Raw genomic sequence first — 22,452 nt, 5'->3', positions numbered from 1 at the left:
GCATGCTTTTCTTTTCATTATAAATTCAGGACTACAAGTCCAACGTCGGAGGAGGTCCTCGACGACGGCGCATCGACGCAGGACGCCGAAAAAAGTTTCCGAAGCAGCACAGCTGTGGTGATTACAAGTCATAGATATGGAATACGTCGGAGGACCCAATCCCCTCGAAAGGGCTCATTAGATCAATTTATTTTTTGCAGAAAATTAATTATGCATAATATTTTTTTTAAAACCTTTATTTTTAACTTTTATGCCAACACAGTACAACTACACACCCACATTAGGGTGAACTTAACTTGCGCCAAATCCCACAGGTCCCGATACCCCCAACCCCACCCCACCCCCCCGAATTCCCGCTCCAAAGTTCAGTGTACATTGTGTTGCGTATTGCAACGCCCCAGTTCAATGTCTCAGTGGGGTGGAGGTATTAAGCTAGATAAACTGCTGAATATGGCCTCCTCTAACTGTCGATTTCTGGGGGGACGGGGCATCCTCTGCTTCATTCATCAGAAAAGTTACCAGGGGGCCCCAGATGTCTGGCGGGCGGGCATGGAGGGGCAACAGTTTAATGAAGTCTGTTTCAACATCTTGGCAGTACAGAATGTCCTTCCGCCAAGCGGTGACCGTGGAGGGGGGGGTGCGGGGGGGACCACAACCCCAGGCCATGGCAATCCGCCTCCAAGCAAGAGTCAACAGCAGGCCAGCCAATTTTCTTATTGGTGCGGACATGAGCCTCGTCATACCAAGCAGGGCTGCTGTCTGGGCGGGCTGCATGGTTTCTCCCACGATCGTGGCTGTTGTCTCCATAACTTGGCTCCAGAATAGGGACAGTTTGGGGAAATCCCATGCGAGGTGCACAAAGTCTGCCGAGGGTGAACCACATCTTTCACATTTTGCAGAAGCCTCAGGGTGTTTGTTTGCTTTGGCTGGTGTGTAGTAGGTTTGGTGAAGAAAAATTAAAATGGATTAGCTTAAAGCGGGAGTTGAGAGCTATCTTCGGCGTTTGTCTCAGAATGGAGGTCCAGTCTTCCTCAGGGATGAATGTACGTAGGGACTTTTCCCCCATCTGGTTTTTGCACGGAGTCGCTGGTGGTCGTGTCGGTGATAATAGATTTGTAGATCCGCGATACCAGTCTGCCTTCTCCCTGTGCTTGTATTGTGTTATGGAGTAACTGCCAGGTTTGTGGTTGCTTTGGGAAGTCAGGTAGGCTTGCTTGCAGAGTGTATCGAGTCCTAAAGTAGATGAAAATGTCAAGTGCGGTATTGCCGCCTCTCTGTCTGGCCTGTTGTGGGGTTATGAAACTGTCCTCAATGAAGAAATCTCCCAGGGAGTTTATGTGGAGCTTTTCAACCCATTGGTGGTAAACTTTCTCGGATGTCAGCGGCACCCCTGGTATGAATTTCGCAGGAAGAAGGGGAGAGTACCGCGTTTGCACTCCATATTTTTGGGCAAGCATTTTCCAAATCTTGTACGTCGCAAGCATCACATTCATGGTGTTATAGGGGACTGGTGTCTGGCCAAATATAACAGCACTCAACAGGTTGAGTGTTGCCAGGGCCTGTTCCATTTGCACGTGGGGTCTGACTGGTTGTGTGGTGTACCAATGACTGAGGAACTGTGCTTGTGCCGCCCAGAAGCATTTCTCCAGATCTGGAAGGGCTAGTCCCCCGCTCGTCACCGGAAGACATAGTGTTGAGTGCTCCACTCTGGCTGTCTTACCCGCCCATATTAATTCAAGAACCAAGCTTTTCAATCTTTTCAGATACAATTGTGGCATTAGTATGAGAATGTTCGTGAATAAGTACAGTAGTTTCGGTAGTATCACCATCTTGACTAGGGAGGCTCTTCCCCAGAGAGTCAATGGCAGAGACTTCCATTGTGCCACTTTTTCTTGCAAGGATTTGGTGACTTCTTGGTAATTGTCCCGGAACACCTCTTGATGAGTCAGTGCCAACTGAATCCCTAGGTACCGGACCTTGGATCTTTTCCATGTGAACTGAAAGTCGTCTGCAAACGCCCTGGTCGATGGGGTCAATGGGAATATGATGGATTTTGACTGGTTGATTTTTAAACCTGAGGCTGCTCCGAATTTAATGACTTCTCTCATTACTGGATTTAGATTTTCTTCGGGGTCGCGCACAAACAGCGCTACGTCATCTGCGTATAGGGATGTGATGAGCTGTGTGGTCCTATGTTAAGTCCTCTCTGTTGCCTCAGTTCCCCGAGGTTGGACGCCAAGGGCTCCATTATTAGGGCAAAAATCAGCACTGAAAGTGGGCAACCCTGTCTTGTTCTGCGTTGTAATTCCACGGGGGCTGAATTCGCTGTTCCCACAATGATGTTAGCCTGTGGATTGGTGTAGAGCAGGGACACTAGCTTGATGAATCGGGCACCCAGTCCCATCCTGGGGAGCACTGCGAACAGGAAGGGCCACTCCACCGAATCAAAGGCCTTCTCGGCATCGAGAAGAACCGCGACTGCCTGCTGAGCGGGATCCAGTGCTGCGATAACGCCGAACATTCTTCTGATTCCAAACGACGTGTTGCGGCCCGGAATGAACCCTGCCTGATCTGCGAGGACCAAGGCGGGCATTAGTGGCATCAACCTGTTCGCAAGTATCTTTGCTAGAATTTTATTGTCCAGGTTAAGCAAGGAGATGGGACGATAGGATACGCAGTCTTCTGGAGGCTTGCCGGGTTTGTGTAAAAGGATGATGTTAGCGGCACAGAGGGATACGGGAAGTGTCTTCTTTTCAAGTGCCTCCTCATATACTGCCGCTAGGAGGGGGGGCAAGGGTATCAGCGAATGCTTTGTAAAATTCCCCCGTTAGGTCATCTGGTCCAGGTGCTTTGGAGTTCGAAAGGGTCTTGATGACTTCAATGATCTCCTCTGGCGTGATCATTTCATTGACATCTCCTCTGGCGTGTTCATTTCATTGACATCCCGCAGATGGCTCTCGACCCAGTACAGCTCTGTATCTTTGAGGTACTCCAGTAGAGAATTTGAGTCACTGTTATGCTTTGTGCTGTAAAGGTCTTGGTAGAAGAGTCTGAATTCTTCAGCCATTCCTTCGTCTGTGTGGATCATCTTACCTTGTTTGGAACAAATGCCTTCTATAGGGGGTAGCTTGTTATCTGCTCTTATCAGGTTTTCCAGAAGGGTTTTTGGCCTTCACCATATTGCCTGATTTGGTTGTTATGGGCTAGAAATTTTAATTCTCGTTCCGCAGTGGTATTAAAGATCTTAAGTTCCTCTTTCAGGGCCGCTTTTATTTTGGGGTCGCCTGTACTTGTGATTTGTCGTTCCAGGTCCTTAAGGCGCCTTTCGCTGGTTGCCAGCTCACGCCTAATGAGCTTAAGAATACCATTCTCCTTAGCGAGGCAGATTTCCCCCCCCCCCCCCCTAGTAAAACATTTCAGCATTTCCCAGACTGTGCCGGTGGAGGAGACCTACCCTGTGTTCACTTCCAGGAACGTGGCGATTTCTTCTCTAAGCTCGGCTGCAAACACCTCATCTCGCATGGCTTCGTTTTTGAAGTGCCAGCACTGTAATGGGGATTTAGAGTTGGCTGGATTGAGATTGAGGCTTATCGGGGAGTGATCGGATAACGTTCTTGGGAGGATACAGCAAGAGTCGCTCACCAGCGGACCCCGTGTAGAGATGAAAAAGTAGTCGATCCTGGAGCTTGTGTTATGAACTGCCGAATGAAAGGTGTATTCGAATGAAAGGTGTATTCTTGCCGCTCTCCATTCGCTGCTCTCCATGCGTCCTTCAGATCGAATGCCCTGCAAATTTCTTTTATTTGAAAGCCGGGTCGAGCACTGTATTCATTTCGCCCCCCCCCCCAAATTATGGTTGACTGGGCCTGGGCGGAGAGCTGTGTTAGTACCCAGCTAAAATTGTTGGGGCCGTCTGTGTTCGGAGCGTAGGAGTTGACAAGGGTTATACTTTGGCCAGCTACTTTGCCACTCACTAGAATGGCTCTGCCTTCGGTGTCCTTTACGGAGTGTATTAGCCGGAAGTTTGTTCTCCTATGGATAAGTATAGCGACTCCTCTGGAGTACGATGAATATGAGGAGAAGTACCTGTGGCAGCCCCAGCTTCTGGCCCAGAGGTGTTCTTTCCCAGGGGGTAGATGTGTTTCTTGAAGCATGGCTACGTCGATCTTGTGCCTTCTCAAGTATTGCAGGATTTTTCTGGCTTTGATCGGGATGTTACCACCTCTTATGTTCCATGTTAACACCTTGAATGAAGCGGGTTGACGAGTTGATTAGGTCTCGTATTCGCGTTAGCCGGCCGCAATGAGGCCAGCCCAGGTCTCGTGTTTTTACTTGTTGCGCACTGGGACTCCTGCCGGATGATGCGTCGTCTTCGATGTGTAAGGCTCTGTAGCGGTAGTGGGCTTGTCTGGGCGGAGGGGCATGGGTCGGGATCTGGCGTGAACATATGGCGCGTGTCCAAACTAATAACTTTAAAACTTTTCCCATAGCGCGGACAACCCCCAACTTGTCCGTTGGGATCCCCCCCCCCCCCAACTTGAACGTGGGAACAGATGTTGTGCTTGGTGCGCTTGGGGCTTCCCCAACGTCTCTGCCCTGCCGTGTTAACTATATTGCGCTTGTTCCGGTTGGCTCCTAGTGATTGACTGGGGCGATTGCTGGGTGCTGTTTCTTATGGAGGATTCCTGGGGTTTAGTTCTCTCTGGGGACGGAGCTGACGAGGATGTTGATCCGGGCAACCGTTCTGGTCTAGGAACGTGTGGGCTTCTTCCGGGGACTGGAAGAAGTGGACTCTTTCGTTGTGTTGTACTCTGAGCCGTGCCGGGAACAGCATTGAGTAGACCAGCTGGTTGTCTCGAAGTCTTTGCCTGACGTTGGTGAAAGCTCCTCTGTGCTTGGACAGCGGCCGAGAAGTCAGGGTAGAAGTGGATTTTGTCCCCGTCGTGGAGCAGTTCTCCCTTCTCCCTGGCCAGGCGGAGAATGGCGTCCCGGTCTCTAATTTAATCTCGCAATAATGGGTCTGGACGGGGCACCAGGGGCTGGTCTGGCGGACGGAGTCCTGTGCGCTCTCTCTATCATAAACAGTTGTGAGAACGCTTCTCGGTCAAAGAGACATGCAAAGTGATTCAACATAATCTTCCATTTTCGTCTGGGGTTCATGTTCTCTTACTCCAATGATTCGGATATTGTTCCGTCTGGAACGGCCTTCTAAGTCCTCGCACTTGGCCATGGTTGTGGTCATTTGGCTTTCAAGTCTGGCTGCCTTGCTCGATAGGGCTGTCGCGCCGTCGTCCAGGTCGGAGACCCGCTGTTCAACCTCTGTTAATCGCTCTGTGTGGGTATACCTCCATGCGGTGTTGCATTAGGTCTACTTTGGAGGACAGGCCGTCCATTTTACTGTTTAAGCTGCCGATGCCCACTTTTAGCTCTAAGAGAAGTTTTTATTTCAGATGGATTGGTCCCTGATGTTGCTTGGAGTGAGCCGCCAGGCGTGGGTTCACTCTCGTCTTGTAAGTGGGGGGCTTTCGGAGTCGCACAGTTCTCAGCTTCCTCTGCAGTTTATCCGCCTTTCCCATCTGGTTTTGCTGAGTATGCGAGGTAGCGTAGGTTTACCACCGAACAGAGGCCTTGCAGAGTCCCCTGCAGGGGTTGGCAAATACTGGCAAAAGGAGAGAGAGTTTGGATTGTTGTGACTGCTTTCTGGTGGGTTGCTTCCTGTACGTAGGTAGGACCCAGCCGGGGCCCTGGGGAATTCGAGAACTTGCACTGCGGTTGATCCGGAGACTTAGGAGTGATGATCGTTCGAGTCTTACGTGGAGTAGGTGGATGAGGGCCCTTCACCGCATAAGGTTACGTTTGGTGGGTGATGCTTTATGTAGCGGGTTTCTGTTGTATTCTAAGCGTCTCGCTGGAGCAAAGGCCCTGGGAGTTTTATTAGTTGTAGCTGTGGGTTGCGAGGCACCGCTCACTCGGGGGTGTGGAGTCCTGTTGCCGCGGGCCTCAGAAAGCAGCACGGTTTGTGACTGGGGGTCACGGGGGCACGGTTACGCTTATGCTTATGCTCTCTCCCCCTTCCAAACCCCCACAACCTGCCGTCTGTACCTCAATCTGTGGTCCCGCCATGGGTCTGTTCCAACTTCCACCATCGAATCACTTCCGCCCAGGCCGCATCCGTTCCCGCCGTGTCGGAGTTTCGGTGCAGTGGCTCCCACGGAGTTCGTCCAGTGCTCAGTTTACGCCACCCGGCGCAGGGGGGGGGCATGGTCGCGCACCGAGGGACTCCGGGGGCTGTCTCCGGGTCGGATGTAGCTGATCTGCCGGTGCAGTGCCGATGGCCAGCGCCCCGCCACGGCGACAATTCGCCGGCCGGTTCTTGACGTGGTGGGTGCCTGGTAGGGGGGCGGGGGGGGGACTTTCTGGCTTCCTCTGCACTTTGAGTCTCCTCTTGAGCTGCGATTGTTAGAACAGCCTCGGCGTCGGGGGGTGCCTGGAACAATTTTCTCCTGGGGCTGCTTGCGCACCAAGATGGCCGGCGCGCGTGAAATGGCAGGCCTCAACACCGGGTGGGTCGTTCTGGGGTGTAGAAAGGCCGATTTTCTTCCAGATTCGAGGGGAGTCGAGAGGCTTAGGAGTCGGGAACCACCCTTGGTCATGTAGAGACAAGCGGGGAACAGCAGGATTCGTACGGATTAATCCCGGGAAGAGCCGGAGCTCAAGCCGTGGTGGCCATCTTGGGTGGCCCTCTAGCGCCCTCTCGAATTATGCATAATATAAATGCAGCAATAACACACACATTTGTCTACAGAGGTAAAACAGGTGCCCGATTTGTTGGAAGGAAAGAATGAGTGAACACGAACAGATTTTGAAAAATATTGAAAACCCTGGAAAACACCACTAGAATTGGAAACACAAACACTGAAAACAGCAAACTCCATTTATACCCAGAGGGCTTGAACATTGCGAGCATCTTCCTCCGCAACAAAGACTTGTTCACCTTTCTGCTGCCATTCTTCACTGTGGAGAAGGGCCTGCCTAGGACATCATTCTGACCCACTTTGCTGCCTGGTTCCTGCTGAGCCTGTGTTAGGGAGAATTCTCAGAAATGTGCTAATTCCCTTCTACCTTAGAGACTCCCAGCTCTTTTGCTGGGAGTTTTTATCTCATGTAATTTTAAGGTGATTCATTTTCTGTGTTTCCTTTGACTTTGCAAACTCCATAGGCATTATCTTTACATTGTGTCACACAGCACTTTCAGTGCAGTGGCACATGGAAGTCTTAGATTTCCCAAAGGTTTAAATACCTTCTCTTGGGTAAATTACAGTTTACAAGAGCAGTAAAGTGAAATTGACTTTACTTACATTTTGTAACTTTCTAGACCCAGCACAGACTTATAATAGGGTGCTACAGGGTTACCTAGTATCCCCTTTATCTAGCTTCTCATGTAAAATGATTTATGTTACCGTTTTCTCACTGAATGGCTGGTTGCAGTGGTTTCGTTTTAATTACCATCAAGTGCATTTACCGCGGGCTGCGTTCACAGCTACAGCAAGGCACACAAGGGTGCCATTTTTGTCAAAACGGCCCCAGTCTTTTTTTGCCATTTCTTTGTGGAAAGGTCCTTCTTGAGATTTATTCTGCATGCCAAACCAGGTTTGGTCCGATTGTTCGCTTTGCCTTTGGCAGGATTCACAAGTGAAACCTGCCTCTTGCTCCAGGGTCTCTGGGGTAGGCAGGAAGTAAGGGAGGTGCCGAAACTCCCTGTGCTTAGTCTCCTAGGAGACCCAAATGCACTCTGTGGTGATTGGCCGGATGACTGTCCGGCAAGGACAGCCAACCTCCTGGGTGACTGACAGCTAGGCTGGAATCAATGGGAGAGCACTGAAAAAGGCAAGGCTTTTGGCTTGGAAGGCAGTCGACCACTGGACGAAGGAACCGAAGAAGAACTTGAAGGGGACGCCTGCTGCAATTCGTGGACCGTTGGTTTGTCCACTGAAGCCCTGCTGCTGTGCTGAAACTCCACATTTGTATCGACCGAAGCCACTGCAAGGGCGACTTTTCCCCTTGAGTTGGTTCGGACCAATCAACTCCAAAGTAAGCCACCTGGACATCCATCTCAGAGCTGGTTGAATTTCCATAGAGTTGCTGCTGGAAACTGTATAGCCAGGGAGAGGAACACCAGATTGTGTGCATTGTTTTAAAGCTGGACTAGAGCTTCAGGAAGATCCTCTGGACTCCCAGGAAGCAAGACTGACTGAGCCTGAGCCCCACTCCAGAAGCAAGGAAAGTCCATCTCGACAGCCAGGAACCGCAGTGTTGCTATTTGCGGTAGACAGGAGGAGCTGAAACAATGAACAGCCACTGAAAGTGATGTTTGCGAGTTTTGACCGTCCGAGTGCAGGAGTCCCAAAACATCCTCCCTCTTGTCCCCACGACTGAGGCACAGGAACAGCGAGATCTGCAGAGCTGCACAGGAACATGGGTCATCTACTGCATCTTTTCTTAAAAAAAAAAAGTTACTGTACAAAGTCTATGAGAACTTGCATCTTCTACTACTCACAAGTCTAATCAGCTTGTGGCCCTACATTTGATTCTTCCTTTCTGGAAAGACTCCTAAAACCTTGTGCAAAGACTTATCTACCAGAAGTGCTGCATCCTATATAAGACTTCTGCCCATTAACTTTGGCTTAGCCTATTGTTTTGAATGACTCTTCCTGGGGGATCCGAAAGTATTTGCCTGCTTAAGATGATTTGTGGTGCCTTGTATGTTCCAAATAACCTTTTCCTTTATCCGATTCTAAATGCAACAGTGATATATTAATGTCCCCAGCACCCTAGCAATTGGTCACCTGAGGGTGTAGGTAGTGTCTGTGGGCCATCGCAAAAGGGTATCTACTAATTTAGAGACATAAGAGTCTATATTTCATGAAATGTATTTGAGTGTTACCATTATATTGCTCCCTTCTGAATAAGGCTTATTCTGACTGATAAATTAATAAATTGTTTATTCAAGAAATCTTGAGTGTAAGAGTGTTTTTGAATACTTGTTACTACAAATCTCTGTGTAACTCCACTACAGCTCACATTGACCCCTCTTGAGATAAGCCTGGCTTGACCAGTATTCAAATAAACCTATTGTAAGAAAGTGTGTGCTGGGTCTAGAAAGTTACAAATAAGTAAAGTCAATTTCACTTTACTGCTCTTGGAAACAGTTTATTCAAGAGAAGGTATTTAAACCTTGGGGAAATCTGAAAGACTTCCCTGTGCCACTGCACTGAAGGTGCTGTGTGACAACGTAAAAGATGATTATGGAGTTTGTCAGACTCCATAACCAAAAGAAACAGTTTCCCAGCTTAATAAAATCCTTGAACCTACCTGTGTGAAGATGTGTCAAACTCCTTGAAGTGAGAATATTAATGAACATGGGGACATCTGTTCCTTTTCGCTTCTCACCAGCTTCATACAAAGCCTAGGAGGAAAGAAAAAAATAATCAATGGAGTGAAGTTACATAATTTATGGATGGATGTCCAAGCATTTTATAATTGAACATCAAATACTACAAAGTAAAGCCATTTTCTTTTTTTTTTTTATATCAGAGCATGTCGTCTACTTGTTAAACTGCAGACAGAACATTACCCAACAAAAAAAACAAAAAAAGAAGCGGCTGTAAAATGTGCCAGGAAGGCCTGATCCCAAGGGGAGGACCACACTCTTCCAAAACCACCTTTGTATAACGTACATTCCAGCTATTTTGTGCACAACCCTATCCATATATATTGTACCGTAATAAGTGTTACTAACGTTTACTTCATAATTTGTTACCAATGTTCTGCTCTACAACCATACACTGCTCCATTGCACTTGTTGTAGGCTTTTGATCTACAAATATTAAAAACCTAACTAAACTCAATCAATGCAGACTGTTCCACCTTTAGGTCATACCTTTGAATCCTACTTGGCCGAATATTACAAGTACTACGCTGTTTAAAGTGCCAATTGTGAGTTTGCTGTATAAAACTCCACATGCAAACAAATCACTGGCATAACAGGGGCCCCCGCAGCACCCTCAGTGCCTGGGGGCGGTTAGACAGAATTGCATGTAGTACTCTCTGGGACCACCACATACAATTAGGACTACAGGTGTAAGCAAAACCAACCTTTGGTAGAAGTCAGTACTACACAGTTTTGTGGTAGCGAGCTGAGCAGCCAGGCTTATCTAAAGAGGGAATGTGAGCAGTACAAGGATGTTACAGAGGTCTTACAATCACAGTGGTTCAAGTAGACACTTGCACTCAAGGTTTCTTGGTAAAACACTTATTATTACATGATAATTTAGAAAACATGCACAAGGAGGCAAAATATTATACACAAATATACTTAAATACCAAACCAATACGTTTGAGTAAATTAGCCTCCCCTGAAATAGGAGCAAAATGGCATTTCACTTATTTTGAATGGGAGTAAAAAGGCACAAGTTAATAGAATAGATCACAAATACTTTCATAGGCAGTTCAAATAGTTTGAGTTCACTGGAGGACTCGATTCAGTTCAATAGGCCTAGGCCAAAGCCAATGGGCTAGTGTCTTCGATGGGAAAGAGCAGTTCTTGTAGTAAACGGTAAAGTCTTTGCCAATGTTCTCGGAAGTAGTTGGTACGAAAAAGAATCATAAATTGGGTCACAAGCGGATTAGGCCTGCAAGTTGGGAAAGTTTCACGACCTTTCACCGCAAGAGGTAAGTTCTCTCAATCGGGTTGGCACAGTACCTTAATATGAAGAAAAGATGCAGCTGAAGACGGCTCCTGGCAGTTCCTGTAGATCAATGTTCCTGAGCCTCAGTCGTGGGGACAAGAGGGAGGACGTTGGGGGACTCCATCACTGCATGGGGACGGGTCAAACAAGCTGGCAAAATGGAAGATCTTCGGTTCGAGTAGCTGTCATCAAGCACACAAGCTGGTCTCCTTCCCCCTGGTTAATCCTAACCAGCTCCGAGAATGGTATCCAGATGACTTACGAGTTGATTGGTCCCACCAACTCAAAGGAAGAAGTCATCCTTGAAGGGGCTTCTCGGTCGAGATGAACTTGGCGATTCACACCTGCAGCAGGGCTTCACCGGGCAAACCAACGGTCCAGGGGTTGAAGCAGCCGTCCTCTTCCAGCTCGTCTTCGGTTCTGTCATTCCAGTGGTCGATTCTGCTTTCCAGTCCAAGAGACTCGCATTTTAAACAGTTCTCTCCCTTTCATTCCAGCCTAGCTGCCACTCCACCACCAGCAATTCATTCCAGCCTAGCTGTCAGTTACCCAGCAGGGTGGCTGTCCTTGCCGGACAGTCAGCCAGCCAATCACGCCAGAGTGCATTTGGGTCTCCTAGGAGACTAAGCACAGGGAGTTTTGGGCACCTCCCTCACTTCCTGCCCACCCCAGGCACTCAGACGCCAGGGCAGTCTTCAGTCCAGAAGCCCGCCAAAGGCATACGAACAAAGGGACCAAACTTGGTTTGGCGTGCAGAGACAAACTCTAGAAGGACCTTTCCAAAAAGAAACGGTGAAAAAAAGACCGGGACCCGTTTAAACAAAGGGGCTTAAGGCGCCATCTTGAAAAACATGGCTCCCGTGATTTTTCGCTGCCGGTGTTTGCGGGAAAAATCATGGTAGTTCATTGTAAAACCACTGCCACCAGACATTTCGATAGGAAAGGGTAGCATTTGACTGCTACACGAGTTTCTAGACACATGGGATACTAGGTAACCCCTCTGGCACCTATAGGAAGATGGGTCTAGGAATTTTAAAAGACGTAAAGTCAATTTAACCTTACTTTCTCTGGGAGACATTAGCTTATCACAGAGTCCTCTAAAAAGACATCCCTGTCCTCTAAAAAGACATCCCTTTGTTACTGCACTGAGGATGCTGTGTAACACATAAAAAGATGCCTATGGAGCCATCTTAAAACTCCATAAAGAACACAAGAGTAAAACACACATCAAAATAAATGAGTGAGAAAAAAGGCTCACACTCTTTCCAGGTAAAAAAAAAATCAAGTCCTCAAAATCCAGCAAAGGTGCTGGGGGTCTCTAAGGTGAGGGGAATTCACACATTTATGAGAATTCTCCCTAACAGTGGCACCACTGTCGGGGGGGTGGGGGGGGGGGGTTTCTCCCGGGGTCGGCTGGGCCTTCGGCGGACCTCCGGGCTGGGAGGCCCCAACTCCTCCCGCGTATCCCGAAAATGAGTATGAGACACACACAAGAAGCAAGGTGTTACTGCAGTTTATTGAATAACGGCAGGGATGGGTCTAGGATCGTACACGTCCGTCCAGACTCTCGAAATTTGTGGGGCTCGCAGGCCCCTTTTTGCCTCAGTATGACGCGCTACTTGCGTCACCTGGGAAAGTTAGCAAAAAACCTATCGCCACTCTGGATTGGTTCCTCGAGTGGTAGGGTTAGTATAGCATACGTATAGCGAACGCTGTTAGTGGTTAAGGGTCAGTCAGGTGGTATACTTGGGTTGTCCCTTCTATTAGATACTTGAAAATTGTTACACAAAGACCCCTAATGATTGGTTAACGTTTGTGGCGTCAGTGATGAGTGCCCAGTGTTCTGATTGGTCGACTCGCGAGCCCCCCAGCCTGGGACCATCGTCGTTCCCAGCTCGCGGTGTACCTGTCATTTGCAACAATATGCAACTATGTGTTTGTGCAGACAATGCGTGGATTTGCTCATATGCCTGAGAGCAGACCATTCCCATCGCTGTAGGTGTCCTTTGGGTCATTTCATTGTTGCAGCCTGTGTCTCAAACGTGGGACCCAGGCGACTTCTCCCTCCTGGGTCTGGCACCCTGTTAGGTTTGGCTTGGTCACGTGAGGAGAGACCGTGGTTGAGGCAGAATTCTGCTCCTTTAAAGTTGTATTTTCCACTGTGTATCTGGCTTAGCTTGCAAGTGTGACCTTGGCGTCGGCTGGTGGCATGCGAGTTGCAACATCGCTCCCTTGGCTGTCAGTTCTCGCTGGGCGCGTTCTGCAGGGTCAGCAATTGTACTCTTACTCGTTCAATGTTCGTGTAGGCTCTTGCTTGCGGCCTACTTGGGCTTGGTGCATAGGTGGGGATGTTTAATGCAGTTGCGGTATCACATTGCTTCATAGGCAGGATCACGTCTTCGTTGTATTTTCATCACAATGCGAGGGTTAGGAGAAGCGTCTGCAAGCATTTAGATGAGTGCTCTGTGCGTCTTGCATTTCTGTATTTCGAGAAAACCTATGTGAAAAATAATAAAGGTGCGCGTCAGTGGGTGTGTCCGTCACCTACGTCATAGCACTGAGTATGTTCTTCGTGTGGATTGGTGTGGGGGTGTACAGTGTGCATGGTTGCACGGGTGTTCTGACAGTTGGCTAGGTCGTCATGGCATCTTTAACGATGTGTTTATTTACCATTGAAGGGTTTAGTCGAGTTCATCCATGCCGCAGGTGTCGGCTTGAGCAGGTGGGCAGGCTGATGGGCACATCCGTATGTTCCTGTACCAGGGTATTTGGTCGTCTGGTAGATAGGCAAATTCATCTCGTGGCGGGTGTCTGGGTCGCGATCCTCTAGGCCAGGGGTGCGAGGAGATTTGGGGGGGGGGGCGGGCGTCTTTTCTCCCATTCTCCCACTTCACCACCATCACATGCCCTGGGAGGAAGGTCCCCAAATAAAAATTGTTTCGTAGTACTGACTTTATAAAGAAATTATTTCTGTTACAGAAATCATGGAAATCATTGTTGTATGAAGGCAAAGAGACTTAAAAAAGAAACTTCCTTTTTGAAGTCTGAGGGCTCCACTCACCCCATGACATGGAAGCCTCTAGGCTGGAGGCCTCCATGTCCTGGGGTGGGGGGAGCTCCGACTTCAAAATAAATCTTTTTTGAAGTCACTCTCCCTTCATAATTTTTTTTTTTATTCCATTATGGTTCGGTCCTTAACTGAAATAATTTCTTTGTGAAGTCAGCGTCTTCAAAAAGAAACTATTCCTTTTTGAAGTAATAGGGTTACTCTCAACCCCGTGACGTGTGTGAGTGTATGGTGAAAGGGTGCACACTTATATGTATGGTTGGCTGGGTGTGCGCGTATATGGTGCATGTGCTTGTGTTCAGTGACGCAATAAAACCTACATTTCAGGGGACGGGGTTTGCTGCTAACCCTTCAACTGTTGGGAGAGGTGCCAACTTCACAGGCGGTGGGCGAGGGGCACACTGTGAGGGCATCTTACTTCTTTATGTATGTCTTCTAATGAGACTATTCTAGTGCAGCTTCAATGTTACAACTCCCTCCTTTAAATCTGAAAGCACCAACTTATGGACTGCTGTGAGAATAAGTGATCTCCTGTCCCCACTCTAACCTTCCAATCACTTCCCTGGCATGCGTGTAATAACCCACATCAAGATTTCAATTGCCTAAAAAATGTGCATTTGAATGCAGGTACCAACAGTGAAATGCTTTACGCTAGGAATTGCCAGGCCTTTGTTAACAGTGACACCCAGGTGTTAACCCCTGCGTCCTGTTCTGTCCAGCAATGACTCTGTAGGTCCGCCAGGTCGAGTCAACATTGCCCACAATTTCAGGGGGGTTGGGGGGGCGGGGGTGTTAGGCAAGATTGTGTGCAGTACCCTTTGGGAGACTACAGTAACCTTGTCCTCCTGGCAATAGGGAACCCAGCCTTTGGTATAGGTCTGTACTACACAGGTTGGTAGTGTGGCTGAGCAGCCAGGCTTATCATAAGAGGGGTAAATGTGAGCAGTAATGTTGTGACACATAGTTTCACAGTGACAGTTATTCAAATAAACACTTCCACTCAAGGTTTCTTGATTAAACAATTATTAATTTAACAGTCAGTTATATAAGCCTTTTTATAGAAGGGAGCAAAACCATGTAACACTTATAATACACTTCAAAAACACACTTTGTTGCTATAAATCAGATGATACCTATTGGGGATGGCACAGACACTCCCTACACCCTCAGGTGAGTTACATAGCTAGGACATTGGACATTGACTTATCACTGGTACATTTAGAGCAATACTGAGTTGGGTGCAAAGTTAGATATGGGAATAAAACAAAGGTTAACAAATTATTCATAAACTGGTAAGTACTTTTTAAACCCCCCAATGCAAAGTAAATTAACTCTTTCCGGAGGAAAGGCAAAAGCACAAAGTCAGAGGTATAAGAGTATCTCAGGGAGCCAGGACAGTCAGTTGAGCAAAGTCTAGGGGGAACTGAAGATCTTCTTGCATGTAAGTAAAAGACTAGCACAATGTTTTTAAAAAAGGTTTGAAGAAATAGGGCCACAAGCTGTGAGGCTTCTGGAAAAGCTGCAAGCAACTCTGCAATGGCAACCAAGACCAGTCTTAACTGAGAACAAGTAAGGCTACACAACAAGAGTTAAGTCTCCTTGGGTTTACAGTACGTTTGGTTAGAAGAAATTGTTCCAGCTGGATTCTGTTCCTGTGTGGCCCTGCAGATCCTGGGCCTCAGTCGTGGGGACAAGAGGGAGGACTTCTGGGGACTCCTGCAACACAATGGGAAGGTCAGTGGCAGTAATGGGCAAACCTCAATTCAGTGGCACTTGGCGGTTTCAGCTCCTTGCGTCTCAGCAAATAGCACCACTGGGGTCTCTCGGATAACACTTCAGACCTTCCTCGCATGTGGGGTCGAGCACTGTTGAGGTGGCTCAGGCTTGGCCAGTTCCTGCTTCCTGGGAGTCCGAAGGATCTTCCTGGAGCTCGGGTCCGACTTAAAAGCGATGCACTTAATCTGGTGTTCCTCTCCCTGGCACTTCGGCTCCAGCAGCAACAATGGCAGTACAGCCAGCTCCGAGAGGATGTCCAGAAGAGTTCACTTGGGTTGATTAGTCCCACCAACCCAAGGGGAGAAGTTGTCCTTGCAGGGCTTCCCTAGTCGAGGTGAATCCGGAGCTTCAGCACAGCAGCAGGGCTTCACCAGGCAAACAGTCCAGGAGTTGCAGCAGGCATCTCAACCAAGTTCTTCTTCGGATTCCTTCGTCCAATGGTCGACACTGCCTTCCAAGCCAAAAGCCTCGCCTTTTATACAGTTCTCTCCAATTCATTCCAGCCTAGCTGTCAGTTACCCAGCAGGGTGGCTGTCCTTGCTGGACAGTCAGCCGGCCAATCACTACAGAGTGCATTTGGGTCTCCTAGGATACTAAGCACAGGGAGTTTTGGGCACCTCCCTTACTTCCAGCCCACCCCAGACACCCTGGAGCCAGAGGCAGGCTTCACGCGTGAATCCTGCTAAAGGCAAAAGGGACCAAACCTGGTTTAGTAAATCTCAAGAAGGGCCTTTCCACAAAGAAATGGCGAGAAAAGACCAGGCCATTTTGACAAGCATGGCACCCTTGAGTGCTTTACTGCAGCTGCGAACGCAGTCCGTGGTAAATGCACATTGCGGTAGTTAAAAGTAAACCACAGCCACCAGCCATTCATCGAGGAAAGGGTAACAAAAATGTTACACGAGAAGCTATACAAATGGGATACTATGTAACCTCTCCAAGATAGTGTGTGCTGGTCTAGAAAGTCATAAATGTAAGTAAAGTTAATTTCACTTTACTTCTCTGGGAAATGGTAGTTTATCCCAGAGAAGGTATTTAAACCTTTGGGAAATATGGAAGACTCCGCTGTGTCAATGCACTGAAGGTGCTGTGTGACAATGTAAAAGATGATGCCTATGGAGTTTGTCGGACTCCATAACCAAAAGAAACAGTGTTCAAAATCACATTAAAATACCAGAGTGGGAAAGGGAGTTTCACTCCCTCCAGGTTAGAAGGATCAAGTCCTCAAAATCCAGCAAAGATGCTGGGGGTCTCTAAGGTAGAGGGAATTAGCACAGTTCTGAGAATTCTCCCTAACAAGAGGCATTTTGGTGCAGCCAGTATAGTCATTTCTTAGGTTTGGCTTGACTTTTTTTAACTGCATCTGATAAAGCAGTCCTGCTAATGTCATTAACTGGCTAGAATGGCATATAGGTGCTGGCAGTCTAGCCGTTTCTTACTGCGGCATTGTATACTGCTCTGGGCATCTGTGATAAAATAACCATGATAATTTATTGCTTTAACTGGAATTTTGGTGCAACCAGTCTAGGTATGTCTAAATGTGGCCTGGCATGCTTTACTGTAATATGTTATTACTTATCTAGACTGGTCTACATTCTGCAGCCAGTTGGACAGCTTTTCATTGCGGCATGGCATTTTTAATAGCGAAGCATTGTATTAAAGCATTGTTCATGTGCACTGTTGGTGACTTGCATGTATTGGATTTTTGGATTGGCGTTACCCTACAAAACAATTTCAAACGCTTTGGCCTTTTAGACAGTTTCTCAGAAAGGGTGCTGTATAATTGTTAGGCAAGAATTGATGTAACACCGTGGGAGACTACACAACCCTTGTCCTCTTGGTATTAGGTAACCCACCTTTTGGTATAGGCCTGTACTACACAAGTTGGTAGGGTGGCTAAGTAGCCAGGCTTCTCAAGAGCGGTAAATGTGAGCTGTAGAGCTGTAGCATTGAAATCCACCAATACAAGTATCCAGACAACACACTCAAGGTGTTCTAGTAAAATAATGTATTTAAGGTCAGTTTTAAATGAGCATTTTTTCAAAAGGGCAATGTTTGCAACACTCAAATACACTTTAAAATAGTTTCTCAGAATCAAGGCAAAGCAAGTAGATACTCTTTAGAGATGCTTCATGCACACTTTGTACACCCTGAGGCGACTTCACTAACTAGGACAGTATTGGCATTTACATGTCGCTTTGGTACTTTGTAAAATTCTGAGGTTGGGGTAAAGGAAAGGTTAAAGGAAGGGAAAAGGTTAACAGATTCTCAAAGCATGTGAGCACTTTTAAATCTCCCAATGAAGTCTAGATACAAATCTTTCCCAGCAAGATTAGTTAAAAACCAATGCATCACCTGTGAGGGACAGCAAGAATCAAAATCAATGGACTAGAAGAGTCTGCAGAGCGCAAGGACAGCCAACGTCATTTGGAGCTCAGACTATGGAGCTGAGACACTTCTTAAATAGCAAAACGCCTTGCACAACGTTAGAGAGTGTTGTAGAAAATCACTGCAGGGCCACAAGCTGTAACACTTGTGAAAGTTAGAGCGGAGATCAACTCTAGAAACGTAGCTACTACAAGTCTCAATGGTGAAAAGCAATCTACAGACAGAGGTAAGTACCCCTTATTCTGAACAGTACCTTAGGTTAGAAGAGGATCCAGCTGGCTTCTGTCTTGGTTGCAGTGTTGCAGATCCTTTGTCCCTGGGCTTCATTCGTGGGTACAAGTGGGAGGGCGTCTGGAAGACTCCTGCACAGCAGTTCGGTGGTCGCAGGCAGCTACGGGCATTTTTCAATTCAGCACACGGTATACAGCACCACTGCGGATCATGGACACCAGTTGGGCTTCCTTCACTCCTTGAGCACAGCACTTTGGTGAGGTGACTGGAGCTTGGGTTGTCCTGCTTCGGGAGGGTCCTAGGAGACTCCTGGAGCTTTTGGCTGGCTTACAAACTTTGCACTGGACTACGGATTTCCGACCCCTGGCACATGGTTCCAGCAGCAGCAAAGAAGTACAGCCAGTTGAGAAAGGTCTCCCAGCAAAGTTAGTCTCAGAGTTAGTTGGTCCCACTACCCAAGGGAAGAAATCGTGCTTTCTGGCGCTTCTCTTGTTGAGTAGATAAGGCGTTTCAGCACAGCAGAAAGGCTTCACCGGGCAATTCAAAGGTCCAGGAGGATGCAGCAGGCTTCGGTCATTTCTTCTTCGGGTTCTTCCCAGTGGTTGACTGTCTTCAGTACAAGAAGTCTCGCCTTTTATGCAGGTTTATCCCATTCGTGCTCAGCCTAGCGGTCACTCACACAGCTGTCCTGGAAGGATAGCCGCCAGCCAATCAGGACTGGGTGCATTCACGGTTTCCAGGAAACTAAGTACAGGACAGTTTCAGGCACCTCCTTTGCTTCCAGCCCTGCCAGACACTGGAGCCAGAGTTGGGTTTCAGTACTGAAGCCCGCCCAAGGCAAAATGAACAAAGGGGTTAAACCTGGCTTGGCACACAGCGTAAACCCCAAGAAAGCCCTCACAAACAAGAAATGGCAAGAAAAGAATACCAGGCCATTTTGACACAATGGTCACCCATGGGTGCTATATTGCAACTGAGGATTCAGCCTGTGGTAGAAAAGCACAATGGTAGGAACATTAAACCACTTAAAGTTGAGGGTAACAAAAAATGTTACATGAGAAAATAGGAAAAGGGGCTACTAAATAACCCCCCAGCACTGCACATAAGATGGGGTGTGCTGCTGGACCTACAAAAGACAAGGTAAAGTCAATTTCACTTTACTATTCTTGGGAACTGTAGTTCACCCAAGAAAAGGTTTTTAACCTTAAAAGAAATCTAAAGGATTTAGTGACACTGCACTGAAGGTGCAGTGTGTACCCCATACAAAAAGTAGATGCCTATGTAGTGTCTCAGAATCCAAAAACAAAGGAAACACAGAATCCAAATCAGATCAAAATACGCGAGTCAGAAAAAGCTCTCGCTCACTCCAGGGTAAAAAGTAAAAGTCCTAAAGTCTAGCAAAAGAGCTGGGGGTCTCCAAGGTTGAAGGGAAATGGCACATAAATGAGAATTCTCCCTAACAATGCATGAAAACACATTTATATCTTTCTCCTAGTGCAGTGTGCAGCTATGCCTGCAGCAGCACGTTTGTGTGTATTGCGCAAGCGTGGTAATCTAGGCTGGCCCAGAGTGTGGCACGACCCGTGATTTGTTGCAGAGTTGGGGGGCCCCCTCAGCACGGCTCGCAGTGGGGCCACCACATTGTGTTACACCACTGAAACAAATCAATGCACAGCTCCACTAAAACATCCTATTCTACCGCAAAGCACTTTGAATTCATGCCAAGCCCACAGCAATACAACACAATCTGGTTATTAAAATAATGAATGTATGGAATGGAAGTCACTGAATGGCATTCATGTCACACCAAAGCACAAGGAATTTGTTTACAAATATTTTTTGAAAAGCGTTGCATTCTGCCACATTAATAATAGCGCATGAGCCAGCAAACCCTATAAAAGGAGACTGGGCACTCAAATATTATCCAGTTTGTTTACAGCTTACCCTTGCATCATTGTCAGCAAGTTCATCATTCGCAGGGGCAGATTCGTCCCTTTCACCCTACATAAAAAATAAAAAAGTTCATTTAGACACCATCAGCTCTTCCAACGCATGCTTTAAAGGTTGTTTGCATTTAATATTGTGTAAATTATTACATTGTTACCCCATGACAGTTTATAATAACACACTGTAGGTATTGGCAATAAAATTAAATGTTTTCTACATAAATGGTGTTGGATATATTTTCTTTACCAAATTTAGAATGGCCATTATACGACTTTTGCCCTATCATTTGGCCTTCTTCCTGGGCTCGTTATTTGCCATATAATCAAAGGCCTTTTCCCAGGCAAAACACCAGTGTATTTGTGGGGGCTCAGACTGTCGGGTATCAGTCTTCATCCTGGCCAACTTTGTCTGTTGCTGGGCAGATGTGTTAGTTGGCGGAGGTCTATGATTGAACATCTGCCAGTTTGAACAACGCAGGTACTTGCAATTGGTGGTATCTTCAGCTCAAATTAAAGATAAAAGGAGGACTACAGGGGAATTGCTGCATTTTTGTAGTAACCAGGGCCCCTTTGGAGCGGAGCATCCTGATGTGATAAGGGACACATGGGACTCCATGGACCTAAAAAGGTGCCTATCCTTTCACCAACTCATGATGGCTTGTCCTTTTTATTAAGCCTTCTACTGACCTGGGTGAAGTCTTGTCTTCGCTGGGTTTCCAGGGGAAAGCCCACCAGAGAGGACAGGAAACTGAGGACACCAAAACTCCTCAGGTCATTGTCCTTCAGTGTCTGCAGTGTGTCTGCTTGGATTCATATCTGACAGGGTGCCTACCTGTCCTTCCCGTTGGACAGCCACCACCCACTGTTTGAATGTAGCATGCATGCCGATTGACTGGGAACCTGTACTTAAGGCGAGGACCATGATGCAGAAACCAAAGTCAACCACCGGAAGATCCATTCCAAAGGAGGACGTTTGCAGCTACCGTCAGCGACTGCCAGAGTCAACAGGGACTGCTGCAGCTCCAGCCCTCTCTTCTGTGCAAAGATCCAGACAGTAGGACTTCCTACCTTGGACTGGTGGGCATAATCAGACTCGAGGCCAGCTACAGTTTGAGCCATCCCACGACGAGTTGTAACATTCCTGGCCTGAATCTGAATACACTGGAACCTCTGGCACTGCTGCAGTGCATCATCTCGTCAAGTGCTGTTCAGGCAGCATACTTGTGGGAACCCGTCTGGACATACAGAAACTCCATCCCAATTGTAGAAGACCCCTCAGCCGAGTCATGGACCTGGTGAAGGAAGAAAGTCTACCAGGTGGCAACAGTTGCTGCACCGAAGACTATGTCAAGCCTCCACAACCTGCTGCCATGAAGATAGTCTGCTGCGCATCCCTGTGACCGGGTCTGACCACCTGCTCCCACCAAATATTCTTCCTCCAGCTGCCAAGGCCATAGAACTGGACCGGAGCCGCTTTCGTCCTACCCAGAGTACCCGCCAGTGACATCACTCTTCAACGAAAAAGGTACTGTTGCACTCCTGGGTACTTACTTGGGCAGTTGTGTTGCTGTTCGCTCCTCCTGAGCTTCTTGAGTCACATTGGGGTGGACAAACCAATCGTGTTCTCCCTGGCTGAACAACAGTCCTTTCGGCTACAATCCTTCAGGTGGGTCCACCTAACCCTTCTTAAGCCAACACCCGTTAAGAAAAGCATCTTCTGAGAACATAACTGACAGCGTCCGCCTTCCCCCAGTGCCCCATTCTGCCTTTTGAGACACTCATTCACCAGATGGAGTTGGGCTACTAAAGGGAAGACTTCCTCAAAGTTTTTTTTACCTACCAGTGGATGAAATCACTAACAAAAAACCTTGTTAAAGGGACGCTATGGTTAAGTTACACCACTACAAAACCTAAGAACCAATTTATCAATGATATTTGTGATGTCATCTTTGATTTCATGAGCGTTAGTCCTTTCAGTGCACAGTGGTAGCGCGAGTTATGGTTGCGTAGCATACCTTAACATGCAAACTTCTGGGGTTTTTAGGTTTTACCTGTAACCAGAACGTCCCTGTAGCAACGTTTTTCCATTGAATTTCATAGGTTTTGTAGTGGTGCAACTTAACCGTAACGTCCCTTTAACAAGGTTTTTTGTTAGTGAATTTCATAGGTTTTTAATAGGGCACTTTAAACAGAATGTTGCGCTAGGGTAGTTTTTCAGTAAAGGGAAAAGGTTTTTACTATTATATATATAGACTTCACCTGGTTGGCGTATGTGCAGTTACATGGCAAGTAGCTG

At 47.4% G+C, this 22,452-nt stretch overlaps 1 protein-coding gene across 5 annotated transcripts in view; it reads right to left on the bottom strand.

Annotated features, from left to right (window-relative positions):
• The window catches only part of LOC138510289 (annexin A1-like), a 314,660-nt gene that overhangs the window by 78,114 nt on the left and 214,094 nt on the right, over positions 1-22,452 (bottom strand). For all 5 annotated transcript variants that reach the window (XM_069625817.1, XM_069625818.1, XM_069625821.1 and 2 more), the window contains 2 exons: positions 20,155-20,211; positions 9,373-9,466 (listed from right to left, as the gene is read on the bottom strand). In XM_069625817.1, the coding sequence (XP_069481918.1) occupies positions 9,373-9,466; positions 20,155-20,211 (151 nt within the window). The remainder of the gene's footprint in view (positions 1-9,372; positions 9,467-20,154; positions 20,212-22,452) is intronic.

This window comes from Ambystoma mexicanum, chromosome 6p, assembly GCF_040938575.1.
Source record: "Ambystoma mexicanum isolate Mex_15411 chromosome 6p, UKY_AmexF1_1, whole genome shotgun sequence".
Lineage (NCBI taxonomy): Eukaryota > Metazoa > Chordata > Amphibia > Caudata > Ambystomatidae > Ambystoma > Ambystoma mexicanum.
The sequence above is the reverse complement of the archived record's forward strand: the minus strand, read 5'-3'. Positions and strand labels throughout refer to the sequence as shown.